This window comes from Pezoporus flaviventris, unplaced genomic scaffold (assembly GCF_033815535.1).
Source record: "Pezoporus flaviventris isolate CSIRO_AGI_PZ_B2104156 unplaced genomic scaffold, CSIRO_AGI_Pfla_v1 ptg000015l, whole genome shotgun sequence".
NCBI lineage: Eukaryota > Metazoa > Chordata > Aves > Psittaciformes > Psittacidae > Pezoporus > Pezoporus flaviventris.
This window is the reverse complement of record NW_026892563.1, coordinates 39,980,363-40,003,049: the sequence shown is the minus strand read 5'-3', so window position 1 is coordinate 40,003,049 and position 22,687 is coordinate 39,980,363. Positions and strand designations below refer to the sequence as shown.

Sequence of the window (22,687 nt, the reverse complement as noted above, 5' to 3'; positions counted from 1 at the left end):
TTTAAAACATTCTAGAGGCAAAAAATGGAGGCCAGAGGAAAGTGTGCGTGCTTTCAAGACTGCTGGGACATACTGGTTTAAGGAAGGATGAATCTATAAGGATATGGATTACTCTACAGTATTTTAATGTTTGAGTTCCCTTCAAATTTTTGCATAGCACTCTCAATCTTGATTTGAAGTCTGACCTGGTAGAAGAGAGGCCAGTTTTGCTAAGTGTAGTATTTGAGCCAAAGAGAGAGGGATGTTATTAATCTAAGGAAAACCTTTGAGCAATTTGTCTGGAGAACCTTGTTTTGGTTTGCTTCTTTAATTCTCTTGCAAATTGCTTTAAAGCTCAGAGCCCAGGTGATTTTAGGTTTGGCTTCCAGATAAATTCTTAGCTTTATGGGTACTGTCAATCTCTGCCATATTTTTTTTCCTGGTGACCTTTGGTGAACCAAGACCATGCAAGTCTAGATCCTAAGCTGAACTTCAACAACTCTGCTCTGACCCCAGAGCCTAGATGGAAGAAAGGTCCTGTTCTGTTCAAGAATTCACATAGCCTGAAGTTCTATGGACTGGTGCTTGTCTTCTTGCTCTGTATGACTGCCAGGGCCTAAAGGTTTGGTCAGAAAAGATGACAGTTGAAAAATCTTCATCTGTCCATTCAGCTTCCTCTGATTTGCATTTACTCTCAGGTGCTGGACATCAATGACTTAAGCAACAGTCCCTGTACTAAGTTGCATGCTTCATTGTTGGTACAGGTTACAAAAAAAGATGGAACAGCAAGAGCAAGAAGTAATCTTTATAGAGGCTTACAAAGACTCATGGCCCTGTCATTATACAATTGGCGAGTCTTGTTAGCAGTATTTGAAATGAATCCAGTGAAGACTTTGCAAATACTTGCTAGATTAGCCTTGACATTGAGCAAATGAGGAGGGAGGGCAGAAAGAGAAGGCATGGAGACTAGGAAAGGCAAAAAAGCCTTGGAAATGAGAGGGGGAAGTACTGTAATAGGAGGAATAGTGAGATTTCAAACAAGCAAACAAACAAAACCCCCAAAAAACAAAAGAAAGGATTAATCAGCAAAGAAGAATCTTTGCCTATAATGGCAAAATGGGAGATAGAAGAGCACATGAAAAGATACCAGTAGCTTTCAGGTAGATATCTTCCCCTGCTGGGAATCTTAGAATGACTTTTGAACTGTTGGAGTTACATGTTGGTAACACACCTAGGAATTAAGGTAAGCATCTAGCTCTTCATACAAAAAACATTTACAGATTTGAATTGATTTTTGTCTTGCAGATCCACAAAGACTCACCCTGGGCCAGTTGTACATTTAAGTGACAGCCCAAGAGATGAAGGCAAAGTGAGTACAACCAATGGTATAAAACATTTCATAGGCTTTATTTGCCTTGATAGCTCACTCTTCTTGTGTACTCAGTAATTTTGCCATCTGCTTTCTTTCTATATTTGCAAGGTCACTTTTACTGTTTTACAGGTTTTAAGAAACAAATTCTCTTTGTACAATTTTAATGAGTCAAATTGCGTGATACAGACAACATACTGTTCTTCGAAACCTATAGCCAACCGACATCTTTCCTGATTAAATAAACTTGCCTTTGCTTAAGTAAGAATTGACTAAAAGCTGTATCATGACTTAAGTACTTGGATAAACGTGCTATTATGAAGGCATTGGTGTGAGTTTTCAGAAGATAGTAAGTATTTTCTTATGCAAGAATAATAACGAATGTAACCCACATTTGGAACTTGCTACTGTTTGTGAACAAAGTTGAGAATAGCGAAGAGCTGTCAACAAGTGGAAGCAAAACATACAGAGTTGTGATGGGTAACATCAGGAGGCAAAATCAGAGTTGGCTTTGTTTGTATGGTAGCTTTTTCAAAATGAAACTTGGTTGCCAGAATAGCAGTTTTTATGACAGCTTTTTGATTTATGTGTCGTTACTGGATTTTGGAGCATTTTGCTTGTGTGGAAGGGACATTTAACTATCTCATTGGTTTTGATTGCATTCACCAATTGCATTTTACTGTGCCTTTATACGGGACTGCATCTTATAAAATGGTGTATCTATTTGACAGTGTGCCCCACGTACAGCTAATAGTTATTGGAAACTAGCAGCAGTTTGAATTTCTGATACTGATATGAAGCATATTATACTGAAATTAATATGGGTACCTGGAAGAACACTGATGACTACATCTGAATTTCATTTGCATTATCCATCCTTAGATTTATTCCTATTGTAAGGAGACCTATGCACAAAAAATGCACTTGCCAGCTAACCCTTCAACAAGTGAGATTGGATGTCTAAGCTTTTTTGGAAGTATCCCAATAGATCATGCAATTTATAATACAGCAAATAAAGTAGTTGAACACTATAAAGTGTAGTGTTTTAGCCTCAAACCAGAAGCCGTCAAGAAATGCTATTTAACTATCTGTGGCAAAATACCTGATAAAAAGAAAGGTTTATCGATGAGGCATAACTCTTATTTGCTGACTACAACAGAAATCGCTGCTGACCTACCTAAAGTATATGGTGTAGGTAGAAAGGATGTGATACTAAAAGAAAAAAATGGTCTTGTAAGTGAACATCTCTTACAGGAATGTTGTACACCACAGCCAAAGAGGAACCTAAAATATTTTTACTTCAACAGAAGTAAATTCCATTTTCCTGTAGTAAGAAAATTACTTAGGCTGCAAGAATATGTGAAAATATGAAAAGCAATTTCCTTCTTCCTATATTGTTCTTCATTATTTGCTCTTGGCCATTTCAGTACAAGATACTGCAATAGGTAGACCTTTTGTTTAATATAGCAGAGTTGTTCTTAGGTGATAGAGCTGTTTCAATATAATACTACATGTTCTGCTTAGTTCTTCAGGTTCTAGTTAACCAAAGAGCACCAAGAGGTGTTAGTGGGAGAAATTAGATTCCCTGTATCACTTCATGAGCGGGATTAGATAAAAATGTTTTTTACATATGCTTCAGGACTTGAATGGATACAAAGTATGGATACAAATCAGTCATCCTTATACAGATATTGTTGTACCCTACAAGTATGAGGATAGTATACTTTGCAAGGGTCCAGTGATATGTCTTTCCCTGTGTATCACAGTTGTTTACAGATCTGGGTATGTTTCGCTGAAGTAAGTAGGTAGCGTTTTCCTGTGGGCAGTGAGTTGTTGAGTCCTAAACCAGACAAACCTTTCCAAATGTAGGACAATTGTAAGATCTCTTTTTAAAAGCCTGGGGAATTTGTGTGCTGACTGTATGTTCATCTTTTAAAAATACTTAAAATTGCTAACATTTCCGGTTTCTATCAGTGACCCATGACCACTTTGTCTGCAGCAAAGCACTGAATGTCATTCCAGAAGATTTCTGCCATCCACATTTTTTTCAGAGTGCCTTCCAGGCAAACTGTCAAGGCAGACTTTGGAGACAGTTTCTTTTACAAACCTAGCAAGCTGTGGCTGGAAGACAGACAACAAGGAGATTTTGGGCATTTAATGGGGTGCTGAAAAATAATTTGGGGTCCTAGTGTTTAAGTTCATGAAATATAACTATGCCTGCCAAATAAATGAGTAAGGGTACTTAGGAACAGACTGAAGTGCATAGCCAGTTTTAAGTGGCAGATCTGTAGCAAACATGATTTCTCTTGCTGACGCAGGAGAAGACATTAACTCTAGTGATCTGCAGTTTCCCAGCAAGTGGAGAAATCTTAGTAGGAAACAGTTTAATGTTATTAAGTATTAGCTGGTGGACTAAACTTTCTATCTCTGAGTCTGTGTTCTGAGATCTAATAACACCTAACACAGTCTATTTAGAAGGCTTAGTTTTTTTTCTCTCAGTTGTTTTGTGCTACCAGGACAAGAAAGGGGCTGGCTGGCATGTACCAAGATGCAATTAGTTCACTTTAAAAGAGAAGTCTCCCTAAAACGCCATCATCAAAAGCATTTCATGAAGCAGGATTTAAGACAAAATGCGGAACAACTCCACAAGACAAGGAAGCTCTTGCCAGAACTCCTCCCTCCTTCAAATTCTGTTCAGCTTTTTGCATATTTCTTAGCCTAATTAAGCCTAAGTAATTAAACAAGGTGCCAGGAACCACCAGCTGAAGAGAAATCTTTGGGTTGTTTCCTTGATTCTCTTTACCCATATTTACATATATTTTTCTCCTTTGTGTTTTCCTCTCCAACTTCATTTATGAATTTTTCTTTCTACCTCTGTTGCAAACATAAAGCCTGTCATAACAGATCTCTCAGGTGCTCACCATAGCCAAGAAGAATGTGAATGTTTGAGTTTCTTATGGTTCAAACAGATCAGAATTTGAACCATCAGAAATATACTGGCAATGAGACTAATCACAGTCACCCAGTACTAGTAGTTAAGCAGCATGGCTACCATCAGAGCAAAGAGAAAGAGATTCCCAGCTATGCAGCAAATCACAGAATCATGGAATGGTTTGGGTTGGAAAGGACCTTAAGATCACCCAGTTCCAACCCCCTGCCCTGGGCAAAGACACCTCACACTAGACCATGTTGCCCAAGGCTCTGTACAACCTGGCCTTGAATGCTGCCAGGGTTGGAGCATTCATAGCTTCTTTGGCCATCCTGTTCCAGCACCTCACCACCCTCACAGGGAAGAACTTCTTCCTTATATCTAACCTAAACTTCCCCTGTTTCAGTTTAAACCCATTCCATGATGTCCTGTTGCTGCAGTCCCTAATGAAGAGTCCCTCTCTGGCATCCTTGCAGGCCCCCTTCCCTGAAATCACAGCACTTTGTGTCTTGCAGCTCTGTAGTGCTGTTGTGCATTAAGTGTTTCAGCAGTAGATCACATGAAATGCAGTCTCTGACAGGAGGTTTTTAACCTTTTAGGAATCACCTATAGTGTGATATCTTTGCAAAAAAGAGATTGATAAAAATCCCTGCTTCACCAGGGAGAAAGGCTTGTTAAGGTACAGGGTCACAGACTAAATGCTTTTCTGTTCTTTCAGTTTCCTGAATATATTTGTACAAAAGCTGAGGTGAAAAGAATGCTGATAGGAACTGAGCTCAACTGGTCTGGTACCCACCTGTATTGTACTAGTGCGAGTGTCTGTTATGGTGACAGTTAAGGAAGGCACTCTGATTCCGTGACATATTGATTAAAATACTGGTTTTTGAAGTTATAGAAAAAGGATGATGGGAACCCCAAGTTGTGCAGCATTGGATGAACCTTCTATAAGGACACAACACACTGTGCTGGTCCCCTGTGTGAGGAGTTTGCCAGCATTTTGATCTTTGGAGAGCTCAGAAGATAAAAGGTGGTTTTTTTTAATATCCATTTCTACTATCAGGAAAAAGGGTGTTCACATGAGACATACTGCCTTATATTAAGATAAAGGCAAAGACACAAGAATACTGTAATTGCCCTTAGCATGCAGGGGCTGCCTACACTCTTCTTTAGAATTAGCCAGTTAAGTTTATCTTGTGGCCAAGGAATATGCACAGCACAACATAACAGAGAACAGGCCTCACCTACTCAAGTTAACTGCTATGTGGATCACTAGCTCCTGGATATAATAAGTCTTCCATTTAGGATCACTACACTAACAGTAAAAGCATTCACAGTCAGACACTTCTTTGTTCACTCTCAGTGGCAATCTATTATCCCAGATTACCATATGGCATCCTGACACAAGTGCTATCCAGTTAGTTGCATGCTTTCTGAACAGGATGTCTTTTCGTATTTACTCTGCTCCAGGATCCCATACGGACCCATCCAGAGCAAAAATGATAAATACTGTGGAATTTCTCCAGGACAGTTTGAATTTTTCTCAGGAGCAGAATTCTTAAGTAATCAAGTATTTTTCATATTCAGGTATTAAATATAGTAACTATAAATCATTCCCAAATTAGGTAATGCATCTTCACATAATGAATATTCTCCTGGCAATATAAAGAATCCTATTTAGTAGGACTAAGAGTATTCCCAGACTCTTTTATAGTAGTATTGATGTATCAGTTATACTTAACTTGGGAACAGTGATATCTTGTTTAGCAGTCCAGCCAAGTTTCATTTTTATGAGTTATGCAGCTAAAATGGGTGATGGCAAAGATGCTGGTAAGGTTTCACAGACTAAGAGATAATTTTGTCTTTCTTCTGCTCAAATTCTTAATATAGAAACTGTAAATTCTTGCCTGCATTCTGTGATTCATGTGTTTATGGATAAAGAACAACTGCAGTTACCACTGCCAGTTGTATGAAATATTCTATAGCAGAAATGTGTGAGTCTGCCAGTTTAGCCATTCCCAGTCTTCATGTTCGGATAGATTCCTAGGAAGACAGGCTCTATGGGAAGCAATTTCCAGGAGACTTAAGTAGGCTAGACCTCATGTCGTCCATAAGATCTGAAATTAATTGTGTTCAGACAGAGAGAGATGAATATTGTGCCAGATCAAGAATTCAGTTCTTTTCAACAGAGACAAGGCAAAGGGACTGTGCTCATCCTTTTTTTATCCTGGGCATTGTTTTTCTTCTCTTTCTCTTTTCACAAACCTTCTTCCCCAGTATTTTTCAGGTGTGCATGCAGATGCGACATCCCAGTTCCAGAAGAAGTAAAAACTGGCATGCCAGTTAAATTCTTTTCAGTTTCTAAGAAAGCAAGCAGTTTATTTTCTGCAAGGGGAGATCTTAAGAATGTTTTTAAGCAATAGAAAGCAGAAATCAAAGGAATGTAAGTAGCTGGATAAGAGTTTAATCTGGAGACTCTCTGGTTTGAAATTGTTCAAATAATCCCTTTGGTGTCAGTTTTCCCTCTAACCAGGGGCAAAGAAAGTAAGAGTGGACAGGAACATGCTATGGTCTTATTTTCTTAGTAAATGTACGCTTGTAGAGACTACCCAGACACGTAATCTTGCAGGGAAGTTAACTTGTCAGTAATGAGAATTTCTGTTGAAAGGTAATTTGAAAGCAGGGTGTTACAAAGAGAGCCAGTTACAAACCTGAACATCAGTTTGGCATTTCTTTTTATAGTGCTTATTTGTTTTCTTTAAAATCTCTTAAACCCATGAAGTTCTTCAGCATTTATTAATGCCTTTGGAATCAGAAACTATAACTGTGTTTGTTTCCCTCCTCCAGCTGTTGATAGGCTATGAAAATGGGACTATCGTATTCTGGGACTTGCGATCTAAAAGAGCTGATTTAAGAGCTTATTATGATGAGGTAAGCAATTTCCATTAATTCAGAAAAGCTGTTACTCAGCAGGTTTTTGTGTGTTGTGTCAAGCAATTGAATATTTATCTGAAGGCATTGCTTGTTTTGGAAATACTGTTTGTGCTGTGCTTTTGCCAGTAGAAATCAAAACCTGAAATCTCTACTTCTAATGCGTTAGCTCTTGCGAGTGTGTTCTATGGCATAGTCTCTTCCCCTTGATTCTGGCAAGTCCATCAGTTTCTGTATGAAGATCTGTTGGAAAGAGTGTAGTAATGAGCTGACCTGAGATATAGCTACATTAGGAATTATATAATTATCAGTAATTTACTAGAACATTAATTACACTGAAAGGCAAATTACTTTGTAGAGCTGTTGGTATTGCCTAGTACTCAAGATCTGAATAAAAGGTTTCCAAAATTGGATTCTGATAGTTTTATCAGGCAATGGTCTCTTGCCTTTAGTAAGCAGGTTATATCAATCATGGACACTGTTGTGTCGATAAACAGGCTGCTTCAGAAACAGATATCTACTGAGTTATTATCGTTTTAGTACTAGCCCTGGGGAAAAAAACATGCTTTGTTCTTCCAGCCCTTCTGTGAGGTTCACGCATAGGTGAATGAATGTTTCCAGCTGAAGCTAGAAAAGGACATTTTCTTTAAAGTGAGCCAGGCAGTAATTGGCTTCCTGTAGTTCCCTTCTTCATCTTGCTGCCCTATTGCATGTACAAAGTGTACACATTTATTTTCACTCTAAGAAGTAATCGGAACATATTTGAGTCCTGCACTCTTTCAGGCCCATTTTCACAGACCCATTAACAATACAATAAGCTTCAAGGTCACAATTCTGAGCATCCACCTAGTAAATGTTCTAAAGGATAGGGTTATTCAGAGTTTAAACAGGCCAGCACTTAAGCCTCAAGATAGCCCCACTAAATTGCCTCTAAGTGACAGTCCACCTCTGCATCCACTTGTGAAATTGCACCTGTGCTATTATTTAAGGCAGGACAACCTTTTCATTTCATAGGTCTCCTGCAGAGGGGAATCGGTTCACTCATTTTCCTCTCTCGTGGTCAGAATGAGACTTACATAAAACAGGATCTTCATAATATTGATTCTTTTTTTTTGGGGGGGGTGTTGAAAATTTCTCTGTACAGTTCAGTTGTTTCACATTTTTTGGATCCATCCTCAGGAACATTTTTTGGTATTTTTATCAGTCATGTGTTTTCCTCCTCAGTGGTTACTTGCTGTGTCATTATTCCGCTTTGTGCAACTTGTGATGGCTTGCTGTGGTCTACTGAAAAGGCTGCAAGATTCTTATTTTGTCTTTAAAAGGGTTGTGCTTTATCCCAGACTTTCAGGCTCCAGATTGATAATGTTCCAGATCTGCTAAGGTTCCCCTAGGGAACCCCTAAAAGGGTTCCTTTTTAAATCCTTGGTTACATGGCTTTTGAGAGTCACAAATCATTAGGTTGGCATGTGCCACTTGGTATGTGGCACAAACCCAAGGTTTCAAACCTAAGCCTCTTCTTACAGATTGGTTGCCCAAGGTCACAGTCCTGAAAACATTAATTGTTCCTGCTTCCCTTCCCTATTCTATCTGGACTGATGCAAGGTCTCTGTGCTTCATGACAGCTGACTGATCTTCCAGTATCATTGTTGTGGCACTGAGCTAACAAGTTGCAATTGCTGGGTATCTGTAAGGTCTCAGATAAGTTGTTGTAAATGTTTTTTTACCTTCATTGAATACCAAAGGGCCACTATGAATGGGGTCTGAGCAAAATTAATCCAGCTGCATTTATCTAAGTGTCATACTTTCTTTAGCACTGGTTTTAATACTAACATGGTTGGCCTGTTTCACAGTGAAAGAACTGGAAATCTCCTCTTACCTCTCCACTTTCTCTTTGGGCACCTTTAAGGATAGTCTGATGGCACAGTCTTTTTCTGGCTTATCAGTGGAGCAGATACTTCTGCTTAGTATCAGAAATTCCAGTGGCACCAGGCTTCTCCGTTAGCACTTGGTGTCTACTTTGAGAAACAACTGATTTTCTTGTCTTTGATGGACTGTCAGTGCTCATCACTGAGGCAAGTTCTTGCTTCTCTGTAATCTTCAGATAACTGACCAGCTTGGTAATGTCACTCAAACTAAATGTCAGCACCCTTAAGACTCCATCCAAGTACTCATCCTTTCACAGGATCAAGCTTTAACTGGATTTCTTCTCTGTTATCCTTGACAGCATTGGACTTCAGTCTCCCCAGACCAGCCATTGAGAAGGAGGTCTTCTGTTGTTATTTCGGTCTGCTGTTGTTATTTAGGTCTGTTGAACCTGTCACTGTGCAGCACAGAAGCAAGAGCTTAACAGCAGATATTTTTTGATGCAGAAGTGGAAAGGATGCTGGTTACTGTCTATCTACAAATCTAAATATGCTTCCTTTTTAAATTCAAGATGGGGTCTGTATCTGCTGACATTCAATTCTTATAGAGAAGGAATAATTTTGTATCTCATGAATTTAAAGGTACTTATTTTCACAGTGCCACAAAGAAAATGCTTTTGTTGCATTGTCACTGAGAAACATTTTTAGAAGGTATTTTCCATTGAATTTTTTCACAATGTTGAGTGCTGGCTTTTTAATTGAGGTCTTAGAAGTAGTGAACAGTTGGCTCAGATGGAGTAGGTCCCCTTTATTTGCACACTTGAACAGCTGGCTAACAAAAAGATCATCAATGGTTCTCAATCCACAAGGATATCACCACTGTGAAATCTTGCCTATCCTTTCTTGGCTGCATGGCATTTTTGTACTAGTGTGACACTGCACATCACTTAAGACTTGCATATGTGAGTACAAGACACATTGCAGGCATCTCCTGGTAATCTTATGACAGAGAGGGGAGTTGTTTCCTACAATATTAGCAGGATCTTTCCAGTATTTGCACAAGTATGCCCTGTCGTTATCCTTGTCATCCAGATTAATGTCATGGACACATTGCATCCAGAATAAACAGCTCACTGAGATAACCTAATAGCTCATAAGTGTTGGAGCTGAAGACCCTGCCCCTATTCACAGACCTGCAATTATAGCTTTTACAGCTGCACTCCCTACTTCATGCCTTGAAGGCTAGGAACATTTTGTAGATAAAATATGCCTGCTCATTTCAAATGAGAGAGCTTCTCTCCAAGGACAAAAAAGGCTGTACACGTTGCATCATCTGCAACTTTTTTGCTTGGTGTTCTTGTAAGCCTGTATCTGCCCTTTTAGCTTATCTCTGATACTTGTGGTTTACTCACTGGAGCTAAAAGTAGCCAAGTCTCTCTTTTAGCCCCACTGATACCTCTTAGAGCCTGCCTCACTTCATCAGTTCCTGACCCAAGGAGTTTCTGTGTTTTCTTCCCTACTGTGTCAAAGCTTCTCTAGAGACTAAACTGTTCTCGCTTGTGAGACACCTGGTCCCAGAGCTTGAACCTGCTGCTAAGGAATCTTGCGTCTGTTCTTCAAGGTATCAGCTGCAAATTTGTTTCTTTGTATGATGATGGTCATTTTCTCAGTGGTGATACGTATGAGATACTGAGAACCTTTCAGTCAATGCTCTCTATGCTGCCCTCTGTAAAAGGCTTTCCTTGCAAGCCCTTTTCTGAATTCCTTCAAAAGTTTGTTTCCATCAATTGGTATAAAACAGAATACATAAACAAGGCAGGTCCTTAAAGGATTCTCAAGTTATTATTGGTAGTTGGCAGATCCAAAAAACCAGCCGTCTTCATACACAGACTGTTTGAAAGTTTGACAGCTTATGTCAATGCACATTCAGAGCTTCCTGAAGCGTAGTCATCATCTTTCATTAGAACATATCTCCAAAATGAAGCTGCAGAGTTTGTAAACTCTAATATCTGCCAAATGACATCCCCCTGGCTTTATCAGGAACTATGCCATTATGGAAGTGTCAAATCAGATGTAGCCTTGTAATGGTCTGTAATGAGTACTTCTAACATATAGGATTCTTAAGATTCAAGCAGTAGAATAAGATGAGTTTGGTGGTTTTTCAAACGATAGTTAAAAATGGTCTTAGAGTTCCCATGAGTTCTTTTCAGTAGAGGAGGGTTGTGGTTGGGAGGGAACTGAAATGGTGTTCGGTGTGATTAATTTTAGTACATGCTGAGTATGAGAGAAGATGGAATATGTGTGCAACCACTGTGGGTATTGCAGAAGGAGAAATGTACCCAATCTGGAGTGATATGCTTTATGTGCATACAGTGTGTGAACATTCACATGAGTCACCCACCATGATGAACTCCTGTTCTAAGAAAATAACTGCTCCTTTTCTGTGTGTATGCTAAAGAAGTGGATTAGAATGCTAGACACATTCTAGCAGAGAGAAAACCACCTTTCAGTATTAGTCGTGGCTCCCAGCTGAGACCTCCAAAAGCCATTCGGAGTATTTCTTGCCTGTTTCAGGGCAAAGTCTAACAGGTGAGTTGAGCTGCTGCTATGCCAAGTGTCTGTGACAGGAGCATCCCACCTCAGCTCCACTCAGCAGGAGGTTTATGCTGGCAGGTGGCACCTAGTAGCTGAGAGGCAGCTTAACAAGCAAGCTTGGTACAATTTTCAGCTACTAGTTACTAGCTCCTGCTCAGATACAGTTAGCGACTGTAACCATGTGAAATGCTTCTGTGTGTGATAACACATCAAAAGCAGATTCAAATTTGGCATAGGAGCAAGCATGAATAAGCTCATGTCAGGATTAATTTGTGTGAGGAGAGACAGTGTAAGTGAAGCAGCGCTCCCCACAGATCTAAGGTTTGTACTACCTGAGGGCAATGGACCCTGTATGAAGCATCTTTCTGCATTGTCTTTTGTTGCCTCAGTTATAGTTTGACATCTTCTGGGTCCGTAAGAGGAATTGTGTGTCAAGCCCCCTTTGGAAGGTAGAAGTTTGAGTGACACCCATTATGTCACTCAAAGATAAATATTTAGAGTATACTTTGCTCAGCTCTGTTTGTTGAGGTTTTATTGGCATGACTAGCTTCCCAGTACATTAGCAAAGCATTCATATACAAGGGATGTCAGAGTTCCATTAAAACATCTGGGTCATCTTAGTGCAAAGGCTCATTTGTGCTGTCCAGCCTCAGCAGATGAGCAAAGTATTGGTAAAGGGCTTCTTCATTGATGTGTTCTGATATTCCCTCCAGGTCGTAAGTTGTTACCAACCATAACAATCAATATACTGATTAAAAGAGAAGATCAACAGGGAGTTCTGAATAGTGAGCAGGAGCACTTAGGTTTATTTCTTGTCAGCTTAAGCAGAATTGATATGAACAGCTCCAGTGCTGACTTATGAATACCCAGGCATGATTTTAAAGTGATTAGAATAAATCAGGTAAATGCCCAGATGCAATTGTAAGTGCATGCAAGGCCTTAGCAATTACTGGCTTGGAAAAAAAAAGGAAATGTATTAAACTGCATTCAAAAATAGGTCTCTTATTTACATTTACATACAAATATATTATGGGTTTTGCTATTTGGCAGCTCATATCTCTGGAAGGGAAATGGATTCAAGGGAAAATCCTGTCAGTTTGTGCTTCTGAGGGGAGCATGTGAGAAACTGTGCTATACAATGAACCAATACTTTGTTTTGACAGAAGAGGGCTTTACATTTCTGTCACCGCATGCCCTTGTTTTGTTAGTTTCCAGCACATACCAGTGAAAAGGAAGGACTTACACCATTATCCTTTCAGCTGGTCTGATGTAATTATGGATATTTCCAGTCAGTTCCACTAATTATGCACAAAATGAATTTTTGAAGTGTTGCTTTTTGGCATAGATAACATTCAGCATGTGGTACTTGCATTGAGTACATTGGAGTGTGATATCCCTCTTCTCTGAAGCACTATCTGTTCCAGAAGTATCTTGCATCATTGTTTTGGTAATTTCCTATACAAGTTAAACGATCCTGGTCTCTCTAGTGGTTTTGGTTTTATATTCAACATCCTAGATTTCTGTGTATCTGCTCTGAAACTTAGGGGGAAGAAGGGGGAAACATTCAAGACCAGAGTACTGTTTCTACAGTCATCTTGGGAATACTGCATATGTTGCATGTTACCTGTAAAACTTGTTGCACAGAATTTCCTGTACGTTTGCCAAATGAAAAGAGATCAGACATACTACGACTGCAGTGTATATCCCTTGTTCTTATAGTTTTACCTTAATAGCCTGTTCCTTCAAGTTTGGTCTGATTCAGTACAGGCTTTCTTCCATTCTTGTGTTATGTTAGCATTTATAATGAATTGTTTTGCTTGACTAGCAGTAGGTTACAGCCACTGGTTACTAAAACATGCTGGTACTGGACTTCAGACAAACAAGACCTGCCCGAGTATTGATATACCATTAGATTAATCCAAAGTAATACGTTAAAACACCATTAGTGTAAACACTGTATTTCATTTCAGTCTCAAGTTCTTCTTTCATTTCTGTAGGCTATTCATTCTGTTGCTTGGCATCATGAAGGAAAACAGTTCATGTGCAGTCACTCTGATGGCAGCTTGACCCTATGGAATCTGAAAAGTCCTAACAGACCATTCCAGACCACAATTCCACATGGTAATTTTGATAGTTAAAATGTATAGCTAAGAAACAAGACAATATTCTCCATGCTGTTTGCTAATAACTGTGTTTATTTCATTTTTTATTGTAGCCTAGATCCAGAGTTGCTTCTTGCATAAGTATTTTAATTTGCAACGCAGCTTCAAAATATAAAAGTCAGAGAACAGTTTTGATCAAACTTTGTTTTAATTGGTGTCATAAATACCTATTACTGGATAATATTGCTCAAAAGTCTTCTTTTATCCAGTTCATCTTAAGAGCCTACTGCTGGTCTTTGGGGTTTGCTGGGCTATGGGATTGTCACATTCCTTTCTTTTATATTTTGTACTTACATACTTGTATGTGCAATTTTCACGAGTAGTAATACATTTTGTACCAGGCACTGTGTGGCTTGTTATAGAGATGGTACAAGGCTTCCCAAGTCATTGCAAAGAAGAATTTAAAGGAGTCATATTTAGAAATGCCTGTGTCTTTTATGGCTGGGATTTTATATATCAGTGCTTCCTATAAATGAGGTAAAAAGGTATTGAATCCATTGCAAATGAGTACATTACCAAGAAGCCAGACTGGGGGGAGAGAAAGGAAGAAAGAGAATGCAAGATCTATGTAGCCCAGGAAAGTTATAGCATTTTCTTGAATTCCTAATTCCTTTTATCTTTTTTAGCTGTAGAATTGTACTTTAAGTCAGAAGGGATCTCTCAGAGGTCCCCCAGCTCAAAACAGGCCTGATTAGATCCATTAGCTCAGGGCAGTGTCCAGTTGACACTGGATACTTGAAGACTTCTAATGACAAATTGTCTCTGGGAAACATCTTCTACCATTTAATAACGCTCATGGTACAAATGCTAACATCAAAGGAGAATTTCCCAGTTCACAACTTGAGTCCTTTGCCTCCTGTCATGTCACTGTGCCCCTCTGGGAGCAGTCTGGCTCCATCTACACTTTATCCTTCAATCAGGTTGTTGTTGAAGGCAAGCACAGACTTTTCAAACTAAACAAACAAATAAACAAAAACCAAACTAAATTGTTGGGTTTTTGGTTTACAAGTGACTTTTCTCTTGAAGAGAAGTACTGAGCCAGAATTAACAAAGAACCCATGAATTTCAATTGTAAGTATCACTCAACGAGTTACACTCCAGAGAATGTAACATTTCCTCAACAAAAGGAATTGTGTCAATCCAAGAGTGGCTTAGGAAAAAAAATAAGGTGTTTATGCTCATAATGTGCTCAGAAAAAAACATGTGCATTTGGTGTAATTCATTAATTATTAGTTCAGTGTCATCCTCGGTAATCTGCATGGGGTTTAGATGTCTCTGAAGTATGGTCTGTGGCAGTAAAAACAGAAAAGTCATAACAAATATAATTAACTTAGACAAATGCATATTTTATGGAAGTAGGAGCTAGTGCCCATTATCTTCTGTGGCTTTGAAGTACATTTTCTTCCTGTTTATACAGTTGCTTCAATGCATATGTTTTAGCTTGATAGTTCTGTTATCGTGATGTTTTAATGCAGTTTTCATCTTCGTTCTTGCCTCAGGAAAAATTCAAAGAGATGGAAAAAAACCTGAATCTTGTAAACCAATTCTGAAAGTAGAGTACAAGACCTGTAAAAACAGGTATGGTTTTCTTTCTGTAATTAACTCCGTGTTACATTCCTAAGTTAAAGTCCTTTTAGAATCTTTCACACTTTCTTTTCACAAAGAAATTTATTATTGTTTAAAGGTATTAAACCTGTAATGTAAATTTGCATCTTACTATGTAAACTTATAATAATTATGTTGATTTTTTTAATACAGTGAACCATTTGTGATATTTTCTGGTGGATTGTCATATGATAAGGCATGTCGAAGACCCAGTTTAACAATCATGCATGGGAAAGCAATTACAGTTCTTGAAATGGATCATCCTATAGTTGATTTTTTAACTCTTTGTGAAACCCCATATCCAAATGGTGAGTTTATTAAGCAGAATGCTGTTATGGAGAATATAACTGAAGTGATCTTCTCTCATACCTTAATTCCATTCCAGGGACTTCCATTCTCACAGTTGTCTCCACCTCAAGAAAACCACAGCACTGAAAGTAACTGGAACCTGTTTGCATTCTCAATATAGGAAGCAAGTAATGAGTGGGCAATAAAGCATGCATGTATCTCCAGATATAAGCTTGAAACACATGGGCTAGTGTGAGGAAATATTGCTATTAATCAAGCATGTGCTTATATTTCTGACATTTTCCATGAGGCTTAAAATATACAGATTGCTAAATTATAGAACATTAAAGTATCACCTATCTGCAAAAAAAGTTCTTACACTTCAGCCTGAATTAAACTGCTAAAATGTGTCAAATAAAGTGATACTACTAAGATTTTGTAGCCCCTTCCTCTGCTTATACGGTAATATTTAAAAATGGGGGATTAACCTGTGTTATTCCTAGCCTTGTATAAAGAGGCCACAAAGAAGGAGTCATAATTTCACATACTTTTTAAAATCACTTTTCTCCTCTGTAAACTAACACACCCTATGCACCAAGGGATGCATTCGTCATTTTAATTGTTTATTTTTGATAAATGAAAAAAGGCATTAAATAAAAAACCAAACAATATAATCTACTTAAGAGTGTATGGGAGGAAGGAACGTATCAGTATGTGAATTGAACACAGCAGCCTTACAGGATTCCTTTGGAATTGCTTTAGAAGTGAAGGCATGGTCTATCATCAAGTGGACTGGACCAGCTGTTCACCATCTGGTTTTGAATAACAGTTAGAAGTGTTACTACTGAACAGCAAAAATACATTTTCTCTATAATAATTGGATTCAGCAATGCAGTGATGCACACAACTTGCTCATATTCTATTTCTTTACTTTCATTATACCCTCATGCTGGCATGTTAGAATATGCTGATTCTGTTTCCGCTGCATATGTTGATCAGCAGTAGTAGCCAAAAGTCATTTCCCAGTTCCTGTCTGGCCCTGGTTTGCAGGTATGTCTAGTTTGTGGATATGTCTAGGATTTGATACAGAGAAAACCTTAAAACTTTTGTTTAATACACTGTGAATGTTTAGAGAACATAATTACGACTTACTTGCTTAAAATTACTAATACATAGGAGAATTCCATGTCTTTATGCCTGATTCCTTACTTACAGAATTTCAAGAACCCTATGCTGTAGTTGTGCTTTTGGAAAAAGATCTCATTGTTGTTGACCTGACACAAAGCAAGTAAGTATAAATTCTTATCTGAAGTTATTTATGTATCTTAACTGTCCAGGAAATTGTAATAAACATCCAGATATTATCATGCAATGTCATTTACTGTCCAAGATCATTCACTCCTGGTGATAATTCACTCTATGTGTTTACCTCCATCTTAAGAGCTAGGGTCGGCTAATCAACAAACAATATTTGTTCTTAATTTGGGGAATAAATTTGAATCTCCTGACCTTTCAGCATAACCCTCAAACCTTCACTCAACGTTGAAGTTAAGTAACATTTGGTCACATGCTGAATCCTGACATGAATGTGTGTTTTGGAAATCAGATACAATTACTACTTTTATGCACTCCTAACTTCATTGGGCTTCACAGGGACTACCACTGAAGTATTTATTTCAGTATCTTAATAAAAAATGGCATTGATTTATAGTGAATCTACAGGATTATTTCGTGATCTAGTTAGTGGTTTAAATGACAGCTAGTTCTTTCACATCGGAATCAATATTCATATCAAAAAGAAACTATGCATCGTGTAATGCAGAATCTAATTCTTACTTTGTTCTACCTCCAACACTACCATTAGTGTGCATCCACTTTCACAATGGTGTGACTAGGAACAGATTTTGCCCTTAATGTCTTGGAACATTTTAAGTGACTCATATTCTGATCTCACTTTCAAGAATATTTCAAATTATCCTAGCATACAAAATGGATGGAACTGAAATCAGAACCAAATGTCCTACATTTTTGAATTGTGAATAACATTGTGTGATATGCCAGAAGTGAGGCCTCCCTTCTTATCAGACTGTCCAAACTGGTGAAAGTAGGAAATAAACTGAGATCATCTGTTACTGCAATTGTTTATTGTAGAATCATTAATCTACCAACTTAATGAGCTAAGCTGCTCAGTGTAAAATACGTGGTTGTATAAGTAGTTCTTAGGTCATAGTATATATCATATGCATTGACCTGAAGCTTCTAAAAAATGTGTCAGTTCTGTATAAATAAGATTTTTGAGATGTTGGGAAAAATGAGTTCCTAATTAGTTCATTCACACAAGGAGTCCTATTCACATCGATGGGTATTTATGTTACAATTCTTGTCACAGTAATGAAATTTTTATATCTTTATTTGAGTAACTACACATTATTATTGACATTAAACCAATGTAGATATTTTAATAAATAAGGGGAAATGTACTTTATTACTTATGATTTTACTTAGATTCTGTTACACACTTTAATATAAGAATATGTTTTATTCTATGGCTCAGTGTGTCACAGTGCTTCTAATAAATTGTCTTCCTTAACTAGTTTTCCAATCTTTGAAAATCCATATCCTATTGACATTCATGAGTCACCTGTTACCTGCACAGAATATTTTGCGGACTGTCCTCCAGATTTGATTCCTGTGCTCTATTCTGTAGGAGCAAAACATAAAAAGCAAGGATACAGCAATAAGGTAAGCAAAGCCAATCTTTCTATAAGGAGAAACAAGTGGAAGTACTACCTATGTTTTTGGAACATTTTACCAAATAATTTTCATTTTACTTCTTTAATGACTACTTTCAAGTTGGTCCAACAAGCAGCTTAGCAGCATGCTGATAGCCTGATATTTATCCCTCAAAAACATCATCTATTAAGCACAACTGTTAATAACCATTATATAGGGCTTAATCGTTAGGGTGATGGAGTTACGCCAGATTGACTTAAAGGAAAGCTATCAGTATACAATTCAAATATGTGTGGATAAGTTATCTCTATCAAAGAAAAAACTGAAAACACTATAACTGGAAGAAGTCAGCAGAAGATCTTCAGTGAAAGTTGAGGATTGGCAGCAGGTCTGTAAGAGTTTTATTAAATAGGGATATTAATAATTATTCTACTGGGCTACCAAAGTCTTTACATAATGCTTTTAGAAATGAGACAAGCTGCAGAAATATAAAAAGGAAATGCAATTATTTTATAAATTTCAAGCCTTAATCTGGTTTATGTTTGGACTAGAACTAATCCATCATAATAAATAAATTAGAAAGTATATTGGTTAAACAAATCGGACATCATCAGTTTTCTGCTCATGCTAACAGAATTATTCTCTTTGGAGCTGCCTTGTTTTCTCTGAACTGAGAAACTGGGCTCTATCTACTTCTTTTTGGATCTTGATCCAGCAGAGTACTTCAGAAAAGACTTTTTTTTCTCTCTTGAATTCGACTGCTTTCCTGTCCTTACCTCATATACATAGTTTCTGAAACTTTCACCACCTACCTGTATTCAGTCGCACACCTTCTTGTCCCCTTGCTTTATTTGCGCACATACAAATATATCCTCTGAATGTAGGTATCCTCTCATTTGCCACCCACCCATTTCTGTACCCACAAGCACCCACTCCATGTATCCACACAACCAGTTTGTGCTCCCAGGATTTTTCGACCTATTCACACTCTGCACACATCCTCCCCCACTCTACACATATGTCATCCTCCACATCCTGTATCTGGTGTCCATACAAATCAAGCTTTAGGCACAGACCAGCATTTCGCTCTACCAGCCTAGACCAAGGAAGAGAATGGGAGTCTTCCCACAAGTAAACAAAAGGCAGAGAGGAGATGCTGATTTCATATGTTTTGTGAAAGTTGCATTCCTTTTTCTCCTATCTCGTGGCCTCATGCTCAGATACTTGTTTCTGGGCCAGTTTCTTCAGTAATATTCATCTTCAAATAAGTTCTCAGTCTATTCGGTGTTCTGTAGAAACTCCAAGAGCCAAGCCATCTGAAGAGAGTAGCAGAACTGTTTGATACTCCTTCTTCTAGTTCCTGTTTTGGAACTAGAACTAGTTCTAGTTTTGGCTGTGCAGAAATACTTTTAAAGCATAGAACTTTAACTGATAATGTAAAAATGTTACTGTTTCAAAAGCCTTTATTGAAAATATAAAAACGTAAATAAGTTTTAAAAGCCTTGAATGCCTTTTAGGAGTTCTATTGCTTTTTGGAGATAGATGTTGTCTGCTCCTGAGCTTAAAAATTAACCAAGAAAGATTAATCAGAATTAGTTGTGATTATCTGTACTCTTGTTTGCTCAGGAATGGCCTGTCAGTGGTGGAGCATGGAATCTTGGAGCTCAGACATATCCTGAAATCATTATTACAGGGTGAGAATGAAACTGAGGATTGCTACTTTTAAAATGTTAGTGTCTACAACTTTTGATTGTGGGTTAGCTGTAGATAAGAGTTGACCCTTCACACAGTATGCATAGCCTGGCCTTTTCATTTGAGGTACATAGTTTTTTCCTTCTGTTGAGTCGTCACAGACATTGTGTTGAGACATCCCATTTGCTGTAGAAAATAACCTTTGTCCTTGGGGATGAACTACCATTAAGAATTACCATTTGAGGCCCCAGAGTTAGACAGAAAGTTTATATACTTGTGAAGGTGGGGTCTTTGGAAATGAGAATCCTTTGCAAGAGTGTATTTTGGCCTTGAAGGGCATAAAGAACAGCATTGAAAATGGGAGCAGCTGCTCTTCTATAGCTGTTGTCCTTTGGCTTTCTGGGGACTTTGTATCTGGAGACTGTTTAGGAATTCTTTTTAATATCCTGGCATTAGTGAGGGTGTGGTGAACTGGGATGAATTTCACCTTGTGAGTGGAGAGACAATCCACAGTGAAAAGGCATAGAAAGGCTCAGATTGCAGTAGAAGCCCCATGAACAATGAGTGATGGATTTTCAAGGAGCCGTCCTTTAAAACAAAAGTTACTCAACTATGGTGCATGCTGTTTCCTTCTTGTTTTAACACATTCAATTTTCATCTTTTCTTTAAGCCATGCAGATGGATCAGTAAAGTTTTGGGATGCTTCTGCCAGTAAGTTTCTAAAGTTCGCTTCTATATAATGCTGACAAATAACACACGTGTGTATATATATATATAAAATATGATATTTAACAATAGGAGTAGTAATACCTGGGAATTATATTATACCATTAGGAATAATGAGGTGAAATTAAGCAAATTTTTATTAAGTTATGGAAAAAAAACACTTTTCTGACCTTACTCAGTTATTAAATAATGCCACTGAGAAATGAATGTAAAAGTAGTAAAAAGCAGGGAGGAATCTCAATAATACAAGATAGGGTTACTTATAATCCTTCCCTTACCTCCAGACTTCAAGGCACTCAAGTTCTAGTCTTGGCAAAGGCTTCTAGATATTAAGGTTTTTTATACAAGTAGAAAGACTATACTTATTAGTCAGGAAATTCAAAACATTATAGAACTCAGAAGGAACTTGTGTTTATTGTGTTGTCCAGGCCATCAGAATACTTCCCTCATGGTTGCTTTTGAAGTGCCACATAGTTTCTACTTTGAGCAAAATCTTAGTTTCACATCTCATTAGGAAAATAGCAGCTTTATCACAGCCTCGCTATAGCATTGAGTATAAGACCAACAATTATGGACATAATGGGTAACATTCACCAATGACATCCTGTCCCAGAAAGTACTAAGTATTTCAGAGACAAATACCCATTTTGAAGTATCAAATACATATCCTACCAGTACTGCACACCAGAGTAATATTTATATTGTACAATGCCCATCTTCTCCTTGTAGGCCTTCATAAGACTTTTTGTTATGCCAGAACTGAATAGAAAATGAGAACCAAGGAATTTTGAGGCTTACTTGTTTCATGTTAGTCAGTATTTTTTATGTTTTAATATATTCCAGTTACTCTACAGATGTTGTACAAATTAAAAACATCAAAGGTCTTTGAAAAACAGAAAGTGGGAGAAGGAAAAGCAACGGCTGAGATTGTGGAAGAAGACCCATTTGCTGTTCAGATGATGTACTGGTGTCCTGAAAGCCGAATTTTCTGTGTGGCAGGAGTTTCTGCCTATGTGATTGTTTACAGGTTCAGCAAACATGAAGTAAATACAGAAATTGCAGTAAGTCCTTCAGAATTTCTTATAAAAGAACAGCATTTCTAAAGCAAATTGCCTGGCTGTGTCTGTGATCATATACCTGAATAAAATTAACGTTAAGCTGTTTAAATATAGGTTGAGGCACATTCCATTTTAAACCTTCTGAGGGAAATTGTGATCCTACTTAAGTTAGTGACAAAAATCTGAGTTTTTGGGAGCCAACCCACTCTCTACTTTTTTGCTTTAATAGTAACGTACAGTAGAGGTTTCAGACATAATTTGCTTTTAAGACTTTATGACACAGTAAATGTCTAAATTGTACTTAACTGCTCTAAAAATACTGGCTGCTGTATGTTTTTATCAGATTACATTATGATTGTACATAATAATGGTCTTTTTAACTCCAGTATTTCATCTATCTAATTTATGTTCATAGTGTTTATACTACAAGGGGACTGAAAATCATCCCTAGTTTTCTGTTGCTTTATCCTGCTCAAATACTCCTTTCACATCTTAAGCAGTCCCCTTATTTTAGGTAGAATCATACAGTTGACGTTGTCTTAACTGCTCTGCAGTCACCTTCTACTTACTGTTGTACAGCAAGTCTGACTTTGGTTTAAAGCTTGGTTTTCTGCACAGGAGCCACAACCACAGCTAACAGCATGGCTGAACAGGAGTTATAGCACAAAACATTCTTTCTTAATTCTAAGAAGAGACTTAAGTTTTAGTCTTTCTTAAGTCTATGGGAGACTAATCTAAAGGCAAAGCCAAACTAAACATGA

General features: G+C 37.8%; 1 protein-coding gene across 10 annotated transcripts in view; it reads left to right on the top strand.

Moving 5' to 3' along the window:
• Positions 1-22,687, top strand: part of STXBP5L (syntaxin binding protein 5L) — a 190,818-nt gene that overhangs the window by 101,390 nt on the left and 66,741 nt on the right. For all 10 annotated transcript variants that reach the window (XM_061454241.1, XM_061454243.1, XM_061454240.1 and 7 more), the window contains 10 exons: positions 1,285-1,348; positions 7,122-7,205; positions 13,660-13,783; positions 15,324-15,402; positions 15,583-15,737; positions 16,933-17,005; positions 18,312-18,459; positions 20,077-20,144; positions 20,813-20,853; positions 21,712-21,929. In XM_061454241.1, coding sequence (XP_061310225.1) covers positions 1,285-1,348; positions 7,122-7,205; positions 13,660-13,783; positions 15,324-15,402; positions 15,583-15,737; positions 16,933-17,005; positions 18,312-18,459; positions 20,077-20,144; positions 20,813-20,853; positions 21,712-21,929 — 1,054 coding nt within the window. The remainder of the gene's footprint in view (positions 1-1,284; positions 1,349-7,121; positions 7,206-13,659; positions 13,784-15,323; positions 15,403-15,582; positions 15,738-16,932; positions 17,006-18,311; positions 18,460-20,076; positions 20,145-20,812; positions 20,854-21,711; positions 21,930-22,687) is intronic.